The 15,101-nt window shown below is 47.3% G+C and overlaps 1 protein-coding gene across 1 annotated transcript in view; it reads right to left on the bottom strand.

The window, feature by feature from the left end:
- Nucleotides 1-1,594: 1,594 nt before the first annotated feature.
- LOC146245212 (bifunctional heparan sulfate N-deacetylase/N-sulfotransferase 1-like) overlaps nucleotides 1,595-15,101 on the bottom strand; it is a 31,363-nt gene continuing 17,856 nt past the window's right edge. Inside the window, exons 3-16 of the mRNA XM_084684108.1 lie at nucleotides 13,963-15,033; nucleotides 13,175-13,675; nucleotides 12,800-12,887; nucleotides 12,470-12,624; nucleotides 12,094-12,279; nucleotides 9,161-9,289; nucleotides 7,268-7,450; nucleotides 6,933-7,029; nucleotides 6,664-6,787; nucleotides 6,384-6,558; nucleotides 5,855-6,025; nucleotides 5,614-5,723; nucleotides 4,231-4,333; nucleotides 1,595-4,073 (exon numbers count right to left, since the gene is read on the bottom strand). Of these exons, the coding sequence (XP_084540234.1) occupies nucleotides 3,954-4,073; nucleotides 4,231-4,333; nucleotides 5,614-5,723; nucleotides 5,855-6,025; nucleotides 6,384-6,558; nucleotides 6,664-6,787; nucleotides 6,933-7,029; nucleotides 7,268-7,450; nucleotides 9,161-9,289; nucleotides 12,094-12,279; nucleotides 12,470-12,624; nucleotides 12,800-12,887; nucleotides 13,175-13,675; nucleotides 13,963-14,526 (2,706 nt within the window). The 5' untranslated portion in view covers nucleotides 14,527-15,033 and the 3' untranslated portion in view covers nucleotides 1,595-3,953. The remainder of the gene's footprint in view (nucleotides 4,074-4,230; nucleotides 4,334-5,613; nucleotides 5,724-5,854; nucleotides 6,026-6,383; nucleotides 6,559-6,663; nucleotides 6,788-6,932; nucleotides 7,030-7,267; nucleotides 7,451-9,160; nucleotides 9,290-12,093; nucleotides 12,280-12,469; nucleotides 12,625-12,799; nucleotides 12,888-13,174; nucleotides 13,676-13,962; nucleotides 15,034-15,101) is intronic.

Raw genomic sequence — 15,101 nt, 5'->3', positions numbered from 1 at the left:
ACTTCATCCTACTTGCCTCAGGGGGACTTACTGTAAGTCTCTCTGGATAAGAGCGTCTGATAACTAAATGTAATGTCACAGGGCCCGCGATAAATCGGGCTTTCAGCGAAATGTTGCCACAGGATCAGCAAGAACATATATAGCCTCCCCGTTACAAGCAAGTGAAATTAACTATCCACATGATTTATCAAATTTAGTATTTATTTAATTCAATGCATATTACACACTATGGTTATTTGATAGTAGAGAAGCAAAATCGTTTAAAATTAAAATAAGACGTAGCCTAAAATAAAGCCAGCAGAAATCACTTTGATAGTAAAATGTAACATTAAAGAAACTATCAACACGGGAGGTCAAAATCTAAAACTATACAAAAATGTATTGCAGCAGACACAGCAGAGGGGAACACCAGTGATGATGCAGGAACACACAACCAGCCATGATGCTGATCTGGGGGATCAAGAGGTCTGTCTTTCAACCATTGATCCGTTAACAACAATTCAAGATAATGATGACTTTATTATTTCTATACTGTTTGAAATGTTCTGAATATAATAAACAATGTATGATCTATATTTTGCAATTTTAAGCTCATGTTCCCCTTATGTCCAGGAGAGAAATATGCTTATCTATTAATTATGTTTCTTGTATCATTGATAAACTGTCATTTTACTGTTTTAATATGCCTGCATAGCCATAAGTTGGGTCTTTGTAAGGTGTGACTAGGAAAGGCCTGTGTCACTGATGTAAGTCAGGGGTCACAATTTTGCTTAAGTGTAAAATGCCATGCAACTTTGAATGAGGAAAATAGAAGGAGCAACAAGGCCATTTCTAGTAGCCCTATCTAAAGACCTAAACAAAAACTAACTGGCATACAGTGTTCTTTTTCAGTGCCTGCAAAAGGCTATGTTAATCGTTTTGTATCCTGCCATATTGTGATACCATATAGTCTCTTGATTTCCTGTATTCATTGTCCAGTCTTCTGTGATACTCAACTTGAGTGTAACAGACACCTGCACCTCACACGTGTAATAAATACATTCATTTGTCTTGAACTCGTCTTAACTAGGAATAGTCTTCCTCTGGACATTAGAACAGCGCCTTCCTTGTCCGTTTTTAAAGTGAGGTTAAAGACCTTTTTATTTGATGTGTCCTATAGGGATGAGGGTTGATGCAGTTGTTTTGTCTGTATGTATCTGTTGTCATATCATGTCTGTATGTATCTGTTGTCATGTTGATTTTAGCACTCTATATAGCACATTGGTCAACGAAAGTTGTGTTTAGCTGTGCTTCATAAATAAAGATTGATTCACTATTCCTTTCATTGACTTGGCACTTTCAGAGCAATTGGGTACAATGTAATACATCTTCAGGGACACCAGACAACACTAACAACCCCCACCACCACCACCACCACCACCACCACCACCCCAGGTGTGGCTGTGGTTAACATTTCTCACATTGTGTCAAGCTAAATCCAGCTATTCAGGTCTGTGGGGTTTTCTACATGCAATGTATGTATCCAAACCAATGTATAGTGGAGGATTTTTTAAAATAGGATTTATCAAATATGCAAGAGAGACATTAGACAGAGTGATTAAAAAGACAGTGGTTTCTTTATTTGTAAATTAAAATCACAAAAATATTAGCTACCAACAATAAAAAAGGTATTAACAACAATAGATTGATTGTACAGTTTGGATGATGGTGATTATTATACAACATTAATCAATGAGAGTCACTACTAATCATATCAGACTGCATCCAACAGCACGGCATTGGCAGTGGGTGTGTGTGTATGGGGGAGTTGACAAGGAAGGTGGAAGAGGCTAGGGTGTTAGTATGTGTGCGTGTGTGTGTGGCGATGAGGAAGGTAGATGGGGCTGGGTTGCTATTACGTGTGTGGGTGTTTATGGGAAGAATATTGCATTGCTCAACAGGAGCTGGTAATGCTGAAGACCTGGTCTGTTAAGACTCCCAGGACAGACTAGCCAGCATGTTAAGAATATGCTCATGCTTGCATGCCTCTGTGTGTGTGTGACCTTGTACCATACAGCTTATTTGGAGACTGTACTCCCCCACCCACATTGCCCCCAGCACCCCTGGCCTTTACCAAGCCCATTTCTGGTAAGACTGGTCTGAGCAGTCCTGGGGGACAGTGCCCCTAGTGGTGAAATAAATATTGTGCTTCTGGTTGAATAAGGGGCCCTATGTTGCTGGAGCAGAGCGTGTCACTCAAGAAACAATGTAACGATATGTGAGGTATTACACACACACACAATTTGACGTATTGTACATTTTAATAACACCCTAAAAATAGCCAGAAACATTAGTTGTAAAATGTCTCGCATTGTTTATATACTTATTTATATCTGTTGTTTTTCCCCAGTAGGTACACCAGCAGAATGGTGCAGTATTCTGGGTTTTACGGTACACCAGCATAATAGGGCCCCTGTTGATTGAACATGAGCTATTACCACATCCTTTACATGTGGACATGGGGGTCCTGTATCCATAGCAACAAAAACAAGAGATATGGAAAACAGTGTCAATACAAAAGCATCGTCCAGCCTTGACAAATAAAAGATGAGAAATGTAAAGTGCTCTCTCTCTCTCAGAGAATATTCCAGAACTGAGGTGGATATGAAGTGTCATCTCCTTATTCCAGAGTTCATATTGACATTCCAGTTGAAGTATGTTGAACAATCCTCGTTTTTGAGTCAGCAGTGTCATTCAGATAGCTTTCTCTCTTTCTCTCACTCCATTCCTCTTTCTCTGTCACCCAATCCTTCTTTCTCTCACACTCCATCCCTCCCTCCCCATCATCCCTGGTAAGGGGAGCAACAATCGTGATGTTACTATGACGCCTCCCCTTTGACAACAGGACAAAATCAGAACCAGCATGACTGATTCAGGGATGATGATGATGATGGTAATGAAGGTGCATCCTCCAAGTTGCTGTCATCACCTTTAAGGCTGTGTAATCATGCATGTTGCATCCCAAAAATATACACAATGTGTGTCTATTGTGTGTGTGTGTGTTTGTCCAGTTTGTCTCTAATAGCAGGCAGCTGTCACAGAGGCTCATAGGAGGAGGGAGTGGTATGGATACATCATTAAGGCATGAGCAAGCATCACCAAGCACCTGGAACATTCCACTGGCTCAAATAAAGCCCGCCTGCCTCTCTAGCCAGTACATTATAACCACTCCTGTTCTCCACAGAGCCTATTAGCCGCTAACGGTAACTCTGATGCTAACTCTGGTGCCAATGCTGAAGCTAGTGCTAACTTTGAGGCTAACGCTAACTTTGATGCTAACGCTATCTCTTATGCGAACACTAACTGATGCTAACATGAACACTGATCTAGGCCTCTGAGTTGTGGCCCGCATTAGCCATGGTAACTAAAGAGTGGGAGAGCTTCCCCGGTGTGTCCAGGTAAAGGAAGAGGAGGAACAGGAGCACAGGGCCACTGTGCGCCTCAAAGATCAGTAAACAATGCATGGTCATCCCAGAACCCAGGCCACGTGGGCCACAAAGTTGATGAGTTACATCCAGCAGAGTGAAAGTCAATCAAGGTCATCCAACAGTTAAGATGTTTCAGACGAGACGTTACCCTCTGGCCCCTCCACGTTCGGCTCATGTGTCCGCATCACTGGCACAGAGATATGAATTCCTCTCTCCTTCACACGATGCAGAGAAAGAGGAGTCTCTTCACTTCTATCAACAGACAGTGTTCCAACCCCTCCCCCCCCCCCCCCCCCTTCAAACAGAGACCATGTTGCGGTCAGCAGTAGAGGCTCTCTGGCAGCAGTGATGCCTCAGTCCACAAACCTGCTCTCACCTCTGTCTGGTCCCTGGAGAGGAGGGGCGAGGCTGGGGGTGTCCTGGCGCCCCCCCGCCCTGGTTCAGGGTGTCTTGGGGCCCCCCGCCGCCCCCCCCACCCTGCCTGGGCTACCTGCTGTGCAGCAGTTCCTCCCTCAGCCAAACAGGAAGTGGCTGTCCCATCTTGTAGAGCAGCTTGGACAGCTCTATGTTGTGGTCTCTGTAGTGATCCCTCAGGAAGAAGCGCGACTGCAGGGGGAGGAGGGAGGAGGTGTGAGTATGCATGTGTCTGCGCGCAGGTGTGTGTCTGCCCATGAGTGTGTAAGCATGTGTGTGTGTGTATGTGTCTGCCCATGAGTGTGTAAGCATGTGTGTGTGTGTGTGTGTGCATGAGAGTGTAACTTACATCTGCGTCCATGTCGGGGTACCTGCGGCCCTTACTCTTCCCCAGACACTTGGTCTTCCCCCCATCCATCAGCTGACACCAGAACCCCTTCTTAGGGTCGAAACTGGACACACACCACACAAACAAGACGAAAACCTGGTTTAGTTTAAGCCAAATTCAAATATGATCCTATCTTGAGGGAGTCAGATGGCTGAGCGGTGAGGGCTATTAATCAGAAGGTTGACGGATCGATTCCCTGCCGTGCAAAATGACGTTATGTCCTTGGGCAAGGCACTTCAGCCTACTTGCCTCGGGGGGGAATGTCCCTGTACTTACTGTAAGTCGCTCTGGATGAGAGCGTCTGCTAAATGACTAAATGTAAATATTTATTTAATCTTAAATTACATAGTGATGCGCACTTGTGATGTAATTAGGATTGGTTAAAAATAAAGATCTTAAAATTAATCGCAATCTTCATTCGATCGATCGAACATCAGTTAGTGCAATCCCAAGATTGATCTTTTAACCAAGGCTTTTCCTTTCAGGGATGCGTGAAAATGATTAGGCGAACATTATTTGTAATGTGCCTCGAATCCCGCAGATGTCACAGAATTGATCAAATGCATTGTTCTAAGCTCAACTAATGAATGAACAATGGTGGAACCTGTGCCTATGTAAGCAGCTTGTCAAGGCAGATGTGTAGACGCGTTTCGGTGCAGACAAAGACAACCTTGACAAAAACAAGCTATGTGTAAGCTGTGTAACCTGGAGGTGAAATATTGCGGTAAGAAACAAAAAAATACAAAACCATGTCTGATTTCCTACTTGGTTACTTTCCTTTTAAAATGTCAGAGCATAAAAAATGTTTTGAAAACATTAGCTTCTGAATCCTTATAAATGCATTGGAACCAATTTATGTTGTACACTCAAACATTTGAGTAAAGTGGCAATCCCAAAGGTAAATGCTGATGTTAAAGACAGCGTCACACCTTCTCTCAAGTCTGGAGATAGACTTGCCTTAACTGGTGACAGCTGGTGTGACCCTTTAGGGAAATGGATTCATATGTTAACCTTCACTAAACACCACATTAGTGATGATTGGACACGTGTCTCACGTTTCACAGACCAAGGTGATGCACACTAGCCACATAGAAAGTCATCTAGCCACAAATGGTATCCAATTTTCTAAAAACTGAAATTGTCACATCTGTATTAATCAATAACATCAAAATACAGAAAATCAAATCCGAATCGGAATTGACTTGGGAGCTTGTGAATTGGAATCAAATGGGGATATTGGTGCAGATACCCAGTTCTAGATGTACTGTAAAGTAGCGTTGTCGTGTACAGTTGCATTGTAGTGTAAAGTTAAATAGTGATGTAAAAAAATCTGGGGAGACTCACGCCAGGATCTTGTGGTAGTTGAGTGTGTTGGTCAGACCCAGAAACTTCTGGATCTTGTCCATCACAGCAGCTGGCTCCGACCTTAGAACCTGCCCATCCAAAACCAGGATCTGAGAAAACACAGGCTAGCATGTTAGCATGGTCTACTAGCAGGAACACATACAGGCTAGCATGTTAGCATGGTGGCTAAGGGTAACCTTGGGGTAGTGGAGTGGTAGTGGTGTGGTAATGAGGTAGTTACCTGGCTGGAGTGGTAGTGGCTGAGCCAGCGGCCCAGGTGTGTGGCGTACCAGCCCGGCACCAGACAGCGACTCTGCAGCACACGCAGCTTGATGGGGGCATCGCGTCCCGCGGTGATGACATCATGGAAGGTGTGCTTCAGGGCGACGGGGTCATCATGGGCTCGTTGGTGCTGGAGGGGGAGGGGGGCTCATATTATTAAACTATGCAGATAGGATTCTAGTACAACAATGTAGCGGACTACAACCTAGCAAACAAAACAACACAGCATACTACACAACCTAGCATACTATACAACACAGCATCATGAGAGATTGGAGAACGCATTCTCCAATGATGCTACATTCTCCAATCTCTCATGATGTTGTGTTGTATAGTATGCTAGTCTAGGTTCAATTGTCTCGGTCTAGGTTCATTTGAGTCTACATTAATTTGTTCTCCTGTGCAAATGCTCCCATGCTAAAACACAATAACAATAACCAATAACAAGAATGCAATCATGTACGGTTAATGCGATTGGCCGTGCTTACCTGGTACCAAGAGTAAGCGCGGTCGGCAGGGTTGATGAGGATGGTGATGATCTTGGCCTTGGGCAGGAGGGCCGCAGCCCGGCTTGCTGCCACCTCAGAGTCAAAGTAGTTGGCGCTCTTCTCATAGTAGTAGTCTGAGCTGGTGTTGGAGGGCAGCGGAAAGTACTCCATGTACCTGGACACACACAGGGTCAGGAGAGGGTAATAGGGTCAGGCTTGGGAGAGAGAGGTGGGGTCAGAGTTAGGGTTAGGACAAGTGGGTCAGGGGAGGTCCACCCACCAGTCGATGCCTCGCTGGTAGTTGTGTCCGCTGAAGAACTGGATCTCTTCAAAGGTCTCTTTGCTGGGGTAGTTACTGGTGAGGTCTGGGTGCATGCCTAGGAACAGGTACAGGGCTGTGGTGCCTGCACACACAAACAGGTACACAAACACACACAGACACATTTGTACACGCACGGAAACATACACAATAGGTTAGTCAAGACAACAGTAGAACTGCCAGGCCATTTCCGGTAGCTAGTGAGAGCTGATAGGCCAGTTTTCTCTCACCCGTCTTCTGTGGACCAATAATAAGCAGCTTGGGAAAGCGGTCGCAGGTCTTTTCCTTGGACCAGATGTCCTTGTGCCTTTTGTCCTCACAGGGGTCCTGTAGCAAAACAGGAAGTGGTGACTTAGCAGACAGGAGTAGCCGGTTCTTCTAACTCTCCATCCCTCAACTATTTTCACTCGGATCCCTCTACTTCTTCCACCATAAACTCCTCCTCTCCTCCCACACACAAACGTTTTATATACACACACACACACTCACATCCCCCCCACACACACACACACCTTCAGTCACACCAACACCTTCACCCCCCACGCTAACACCCCTCCGCACACACCTGCCAGATGGGATCCTTATCCTGGGGGAAGATGCTGAAATATTTGTGTGCCAGCTGGACAGGAGCCAGGGTCTGTAGTCGCAAGTGAGTCCAGGTCTGGGTGAATGCCACCAGCTTCTTAAAGGTGTACAGCCCCAGACGGTCGTTCCCATAGTTACTCAGGTGTGTCATGAAGATGCTGATCTGGAGTAGAGAGAGAGGGTCACACCTCCGTCACTGGGGCCAGGTGTGTTTTGTAGGTGCGCTTGTGCATCTGTGAGAGTGTGTGTGTTTACAGGGTTAAGAAACACAGGGAGGGACAGACGTTTGTGTGAGTGATGGTCCGAGCATGAGTGTGTCTGTATGTGCTTGTGTCCGTGCATGTGTGTGCTTAAGGGTATGAGTGCGTTTGCTGAGCTTTATTGTGTGTGGGACCGTTATCAGCAACCATCACTCCTGTGTTCCAATGACACTTTGTGTTCTCTAATCCAATTGCAAAGGATAATTCATCATTGGAAAAGCCTTTTGGAATTATGTTCGTAGAGCTGAAAACTGCTGTGCTGATTAAAGCAACAAAAGAAACGGGCCTTCTTCAGACTAGTTGAGTATCTGGATCATCAGCATTTGGGCAGGCAAAAAAAATGGCCAGAAACAAAAAACTTTCTTCTGAAACTCGTCAGTCTATTCTTGTTCTGAGAAATGTAGGCTATTCAACTGCCAAGAAACTGAAGATGTCGTACAAGCTGTGTACTACTGCCTTCACAGATCAGCGCAAACTGGCTCTAACCAGATTAGAAAGGAGGAGTAGGAGGCCCCGGTGCACAACCGAGCAAGAGGAGAAGTACATTCGAGTGTCTAGTTTAAAAGACAGACGCCTCACAACTGGCAGTGTTGGTAAAGAGTATCCGCAAAACGTCTCAACCTCTACAGTGAAGAGGAGACTCCGGGATGCTGGCCTTCTTGGCAGAGTCGCAAAGAAAAAGCTATATCTCAAGACTGGCCAATAGAAAGAAATGATTACGATGGGCAAAAGAACATAGACACTGGTCGGAGGAATATTGGAAAAAGTGTTATGGACAGACAAATCAACGTCTGATGTGTTCGGATCACAAAGAAGAAAATTTGTGAGCCATAGACCAAATGAAAAGTTTCAGGAAGATTGCTTGATGCAGTCGGTGAAGCATGGTGGAGGCAATGTGATAGTCCGGGTGTGCTTTGGTGGGGTTAAAGTGGGAGATTTGTACAGGGTAAAAGGGAACTTGATGAAGAAAGGGTATAGCTACGTTTTGCGACGCCATGCCATCCCCTGTGGACGGCGTTTGCCTCTTACAACAGGACAATGAACCAAAGAACTGCTCCAAACTACTTAGGGAAGAAGCAGTCAGCTGGTATTCTGTCTATAATGGAGTGGCCAGCGCAGTCACCAGATATCAATCCCATTGTTGTGGGAGCAGCTTGACCGTATTGTACATAAGAAGTGCCCCTCAAGTCAATCCAACTTGTAGGGGGTGCTTCAGGAGACTTGGGGTGAAATCTTTTCATATTACCTCAACAAATTGACAACTAGAATGCCAAAGGTCTGCAAGGCTGTAATTGCTGCAAAATGGAGGATTCTTTGACGAAAGCAAAGTTTGAAGGACCCAATTATTATTTTTACAATAAAAAAAATCATCATTTATAACCTAGTCAATGTCTTGACTATATTTCCTATTCCTTTTGGAACTCACGTCATGTATGTTTTCATGGAAAACAAGGACATTTCAAAGTGACTCCAAACTTTTGAATGGTTGTGTGCATGTGTCTGTGTATGTATATCCGTGTGCAGTATGTGTGTGTGTGTATATGTATGTCTATATGTGTGGCGTGTGTGTGTGTACATGTGTGCATGGTGGGCGTGCCCGTGTGTGTGCTTACAGGGTTGAGCAGCACGGTGAGGAACAGCTCTCCTCCGCTGATGAGCTTGTCCAGCTCCTGAGGACCACCAGGGTACTCACTCTGGAAAATGGTGTGTGTGAACAGACCACACGTCTGCCTGGGCAGCACCTGCGCGCGCACACACACACACACACACACACCAACGCACGCACACAATCACGAATGCGCACACACATAAAACGAGGGGTTATTACTTGCAAACACAGGAATGTAAAGGTCAAAAGATGGTCAGACAGAAGGAAAGAGAGAAGGGGGGGGGGGGGGCAGAGAGATGGGAGGGAGAATGAGAGAGTGATATAGAGAGCGGAGGATAGACAAAGAGAGAGGATATATACGATAGAGAATATTAGATACATACAGTAGATAAAAACAAAAGATAGATGTATACAGTAGTAGAGAATAGATATATACAGTATATATATATATATATACAGTAGATAAGAGAGATAGATAGACAAAGAGAGATAGAGAAAGAGAGATAGAAGGAGCAGAGCTCTAGGGGAATATTTTACAAGTAGTTGTTATGATCGGAAATACCATCGCAGTGACAACCTCACACTGCTGTAGCAGACGGAATATAAATAAATACAGGCGTGTGTGGCCCTGTGTCCTTTAGGCACGTGTGCATGTCCTTCTGTGTGTGTGTGTGTCTGTATCTCTGCACATGTGTGTGCTTCTGTATGCGTTTTCTTTGACATCAACTTCCCTCTAGATCCTCGGCCTCTGAGAGTTAGGGCTCAAAGGCGGATTGTTAATCTCGATGCTGTTGAGAGGTTCTCTGCCCGGTTCGACCCACGTTCCCTGATGTAGTTCCCGGAATGTAGTGATGCTGACGTGTTTATCCAGTTTTCTGACAGTCAATGTTTAGCAATTTTAGATAAAGTAGCACCAGCTAAATCAAGTATAGTCTTCCATAAAAAACCCTGTCCTTGGATTGATGAAGCAATCCCGAGTTTTAGGAGAAATTGTAGGAAAGTTGAACGTCTTCGGAGATCTTCTAAACGCGAGGTTCATAGGCTTTACCTAACAGAACTTAGGGTCTCCTTAAACGAGATACTGAGAAATGCGAGAACTTGCTTCTTTTCTCGTCTTATATCCTCAAATGAGCACAATCCCAGAATCTTATTTGACACCATTAATACAATAGTCTCTCCTTCTGGCCCTCAAGAAACGGTGTCCTCTAAAGTGGACTCTAACAATTTCCTCCACTTCTTTGTAAATCAAATCTGAGATATTAGGGCGAACATCTCATCACCACTTTCTCTGATCTCTGCCTGTGACCCGTGTCCTGCTCATTCTTGGTCCACTTTTAAACCTGTGACATTACATGATATCACCTCTCTGTTACATACATTGAAACCTTCATCTTGTCCTATGGATGTTGTTCCTACTGCTTTCTGTACAAGCTTTTGACTCCATCGGCCCCTGTATTGTTGAATGTCTTTTCTCTTAACTGCTGTCATTCCTAGATTTTTTTAACATGCTGTTGTTAAGATCCATTACAACCTAAGAACTAGAGGCCAATTTCCAAACTTCCATTCATGTCTCGAATCCTTGAAAAAGTTGAAGTAGAGCAACTCACTCTTATCCTAGAGAATCACGAGCTGTTCGACAAATTCCAGTCTGGTTTCCGAAAAAAGCATTCTACGGAAACTGCACTAAAAGTTTGTAGTGATATTATGACATCAGCTGACTAAGAAATGTACAGTTTTCGTCCTATTGGACCTCTCATCTGCTTTTGACACTATTGATCATAATATTATGATCAATCGACTTTGTGATCTGGTAGGGATGTCTGGATCAGTTTTAAAATGGTTTTCATCCTACCTTTGTAGTAGAAGTTTCAGTGTCTATGTGAATCAGATTATGTCTGAAACTGCAGAATTGTCGTGGGGGGTACCTCAGGGTTCTGTTTTAGGACTTATTCTGTTCCTCTTGTATATATTTCCTCCAGGACAGATTATTAGTCAATTTGGCGACATATCTCACCATCTGTCTGCGGATGATATTCAATTGTACTGCTTGTTGAAGGAAACTAGGTTCTATAAACTGTCGTCTTTAATCGATTGCTTGACGAGTATCAAACAGTGATTAGGGGACAACTTTTTGCTTTTAAACTCAGACAAAACAGAAACAGTAATTATTGCTCCTGAATGTAAAATCCCGCAGATAAAGCAGCATGTTGATGAGTTAAGCTCATCTGTCCAGCCGAGCCTCAGGAGCTTTGGTGTCGTTTTTGATGTCCTTGGGGCATCACTCTAAACAATTCGTTAGAAACAGTCCAGTACAGAATTCAATTTAAAATCCTGGTCCTCACCTTCAGAGCAAGTTCCTCCCTACATTTCTGATTTAATACAGTTTCCTACCCCCACTCGTAATTTGAGGTCATCGGGTCAGAAGCTTTTAGTGGCTCCCTGTACCCATTTCAAAACTACAGGGGATCGATCATTCCGAGCGGTGGCCCCGAGGTTGTGGAATGCCTTGCCTCTCTTTCTACGGTGTGCAACTTCTGTCAACGTTTTTAAAAAGCAACTCAAGACTTTGCTATTCAAGCAGGCTTTTAATTAGTTGAGGGGTTTTTATGGTTGTCTGTCGTGTTTCTATTTCTATTTAAAATGTTCCTGTATTTTTTATTTGTAGTGTTATACTGCATTTTGTTGTAAAGCACTTTGTGATTTTTATCTGCGAGAGGTGCTATACAAATTAACTTTACTTACTTACTTACTTACTACTCTGTGTGTGTCTCTGTGTGTGTCTCTGTGTGTGTCTCTGTGTGTGTCTCTGTGTGTGTCTCTGTGTGTGTCTCTGTGTGTGTCTCTGTGTGTGTGTGTCTCTGTGTGTGTGTGTCTCTGTGTGTGTGTGTGTCTCTGTGTGTGTCTCTGTGTGCGTGTGTCTCTGTGTGCGTGTCTTACGCTGATGTCCCTGTGTATGAAGCCTCGTCGGTGGCGAGCAGGTTTGAGGTGGGGGTATTCCTCCGTGCTGGTCACCCTGATGCCCCACACTCTCCTCCAGGCCTCGTATAGCTGCAGGTGCACCGGGTACACCCCCGAGTGGTGGGGGGCCACGGCATAGCCCATGGTGGTTGGGATACCATGTTCCTGGAGGAGGGGGGAGAGTCAGTAGGGGAAGAGAGAGAGAGAGAGGGAGCGAGAGAGAGGACACACCAACCCAAACACAGAGAGAAACCAAGCCTCACTCCCACCCCCCACCCCCCACCTACCTCTAGCCTCACCCTTACCCCTACCCTCATCCTCACCCCTATCCAGCCTCACCCAGCCCCAGCCTCACCACAGCAAACTTCTTGTTGAGCAGCATCTGCTCGGCCAGCACCGTGTGGTTGTGGAAGAGGTGAGGCTGCATGTGACTCCACATGTGAGGGAACCACCAGAAGTGTTTCCCATAGGACAGCAGGAGGTCATCTCCCTGGTCCTCCTCCTCCGTGCCTGGACACACACGGATACACACACACAGGGATACACACCCACACACACACACACATTTAGACAAGCTTAAGACAGGTGCTAGGGCTTATAAAGTGTTGCATGAAAATGGATCCCTGCCTGTGCATGTTAAGTGTGTGTGTGTGTCTGCACGTGTGTATGTGCGTGCAGTGCTCACCGGCATGGAAAAACTTTCCGGAAAAGCCCAGGTTGAAGGTGAAGTTGGGGACGAAAGCTCTCAACTCCTGCTGGGTCTCTAAGAGAGCCTGGGGGGGGGGAGAGAGAAAAATTAGTCTACACACACACACACACACACACACACACCGGAACACTTGTCGTTCTAGAGAGGGGCGTTCAGTGACAAAGATGGCAATCACAACAACATTGCCTTCACAGATAAACTAGTCAGCATCTGTCTTCCTCAGGAGAGGAGAACAGAAGAGTAAGGAAACACATACCTACACACCGCTACACCCCCCCCTCCCCTCCCCACACACACAGCCCTACACACAAACACCTCTACCCCCCCCCTCCCCCACACACACACTCCCACCTTGACGTCGTCCACCTTCATGCGCGTGCCCTCCTTGCCCACGAAGATGTCGTCTATGTCCACCAGCAGGTGGCGCTCCAGCGCCAGTGCCAGCCTCTTGCCCGTGAGGAACGCCAGTGCATCCACAAACACCAGCTTGTGCAGCCAGAAGTTCAGGTTGTTCCCGAACAGGACCCTCTGGATGCCGTCGTGGAGACCCAGGTCCTGGACCACGGACGCGTGCAGGGGGGCCCCCACCCCGGACGCCAGAGGCGGGGCTGGGGGGGGGTCGTGGACGGGGTCCCGGGACCGGGCGAGCAGCACGGGCTCGTAGGTGGAATGGTTGGACTGGAAGACGGTCCAGTCGTCACCAGGGAGGGGCCCCCGCTGGGTCTGGCCCCCCCGCGTGATGAGGAGGAGCGGGGAGCGCGGGTTGACGGAGCAGTCGCGCAGCGCCAGGTTGGAGTGGAGGAAGAGGGGGAAGCCCTTCAGCTGGGCGCTCGGCAGGCTGTTCTCATTGGCCTGGAGGGAGGGGGAGGGGTGAGGATGTGGGGGAGGAGGAGGGAGGGGTGAGAGAGGAGAGGAGAAAGGTAGAAGAGGACGGGGGAGAGGGGAAAAGAGGAGGGGGGGGGGGAGAAGAGGAGGAGGGAGAAGAGGAGTGAGAAGAAGGAGGGGGGGGGATTGAGTGTAGATCAATTTTATTTGACATTCATTACCTTTACGACAGATGGATGACCTTACTGTGTAGGCTTGTGTGTGTGTGTGTGTGTGTGTGTGTGTGTGTAGGCTTGTGTGTGTGTGTGTCCTACCTTGAAGAACCCTATGATCCCCACTCCGTACTCCACGCAGTACTTGTCCAGCAGCTCTCGGTTCCAGGCATCCAGGTTCACGTACTTTAGAATGTTCTCGTAAACGACCAGTGTGAACCTCCCCCGTTCCCCGTCCGTTAACGTGGGCATGTCCCCCTTACCAGGGGCGATCTCCGTCCGGTAACGGAACCTTCCGGATTCCAGGATGGCCACGATGTCCTGTCCCAGCTGGGAGTACTGGCTCTCCACAAACACCAGGACCACGGCCTCGGTCCGGGCGGAGTCAGAGGGGCGAACCGGGCGTCCCAGCGAGGAGGAGGGGGGCACGGTGGGGGTGGCAGCAGCCCCTCGTCCTCCATCTTCACCCTCCCAGCCTGGGGTGCCCCTGCCCTCCCCCGCACCGCCGTCCTCCACCCCACCCGCCGGCTCCAGCCCTCCCCGGGCGGCATACAAAAAGTAGGCGGAGACCAGCACGCTGACCATGCAGAAGAGGAAGAGGAGGAGCAGGCTGGTCTGGAGGGTCAGCTGACGGAACAGCCGGCGCACGCGGCCGCAAGCCAGCATGGTCGCCGCGCCTCGCAAACACCCGCACGCACACACACACACCTCAGGTACAGGTGAGTTTAGGTGTCCTCCAGGTGTGTAGGATGATCAAAAGAGACTTGTTGTGAAAACAGGAAGTCGAAATAGGGCTCCAGCGTGCATCACTTCCTGTCATGTGACCATGGTGTGACCAAGAGGAGGAAGTGAGTGGAGCTGGGAGCAGCATCAGTAAAGGGGGGTGGAGGGGTGTGTGGCTGGGGGGAGGGGGGAGGAGGAGGGGGCTCTCTCTCAGCCGTGACCCTTGACCTCAACCTCCAGCTCCTGCCCCCTGCCCTGCCCTCCCCACCCCCCTGAACCTGACCACAACCGACGTTCTCCTTTTTAGGGTGTGTCCCCAGTCCTGGTTGGCTGTGCAGGTCTGGGGGCGGGGCAGAATGGGCTTCTGTGAGCTGTAGTTTCCTGTGGGTCTGTTAGGTGGTCTGCTAGGGCTCTCCTCTGATTGGTCATCACCAGAGGGTCAGAACACACCTAGAGAAGAGAGACCAGAAGATACACTTGTTAAGATACATCCGGAGACTAAATAGACCAGCAGAGAG

This window comes from Hypomesus nipponensis, chromosome 20, assembly GCF_054491055.1.
Source record: "Hypomesus nipponensis isolate SF chromosome 20, ASM5449105v1, whole genome shotgun sequence".
Taxonomy (NCBI): domain Eukaryota; kingdom Metazoa; phylum Chordata; class Actinopteri; order Osmeriformes; family Osmeridae; genus Hypomesus; species Hypomesus nipponensis.
This window is presented reverse-complemented; position numbering and strand designations above follow the sequence as displayed.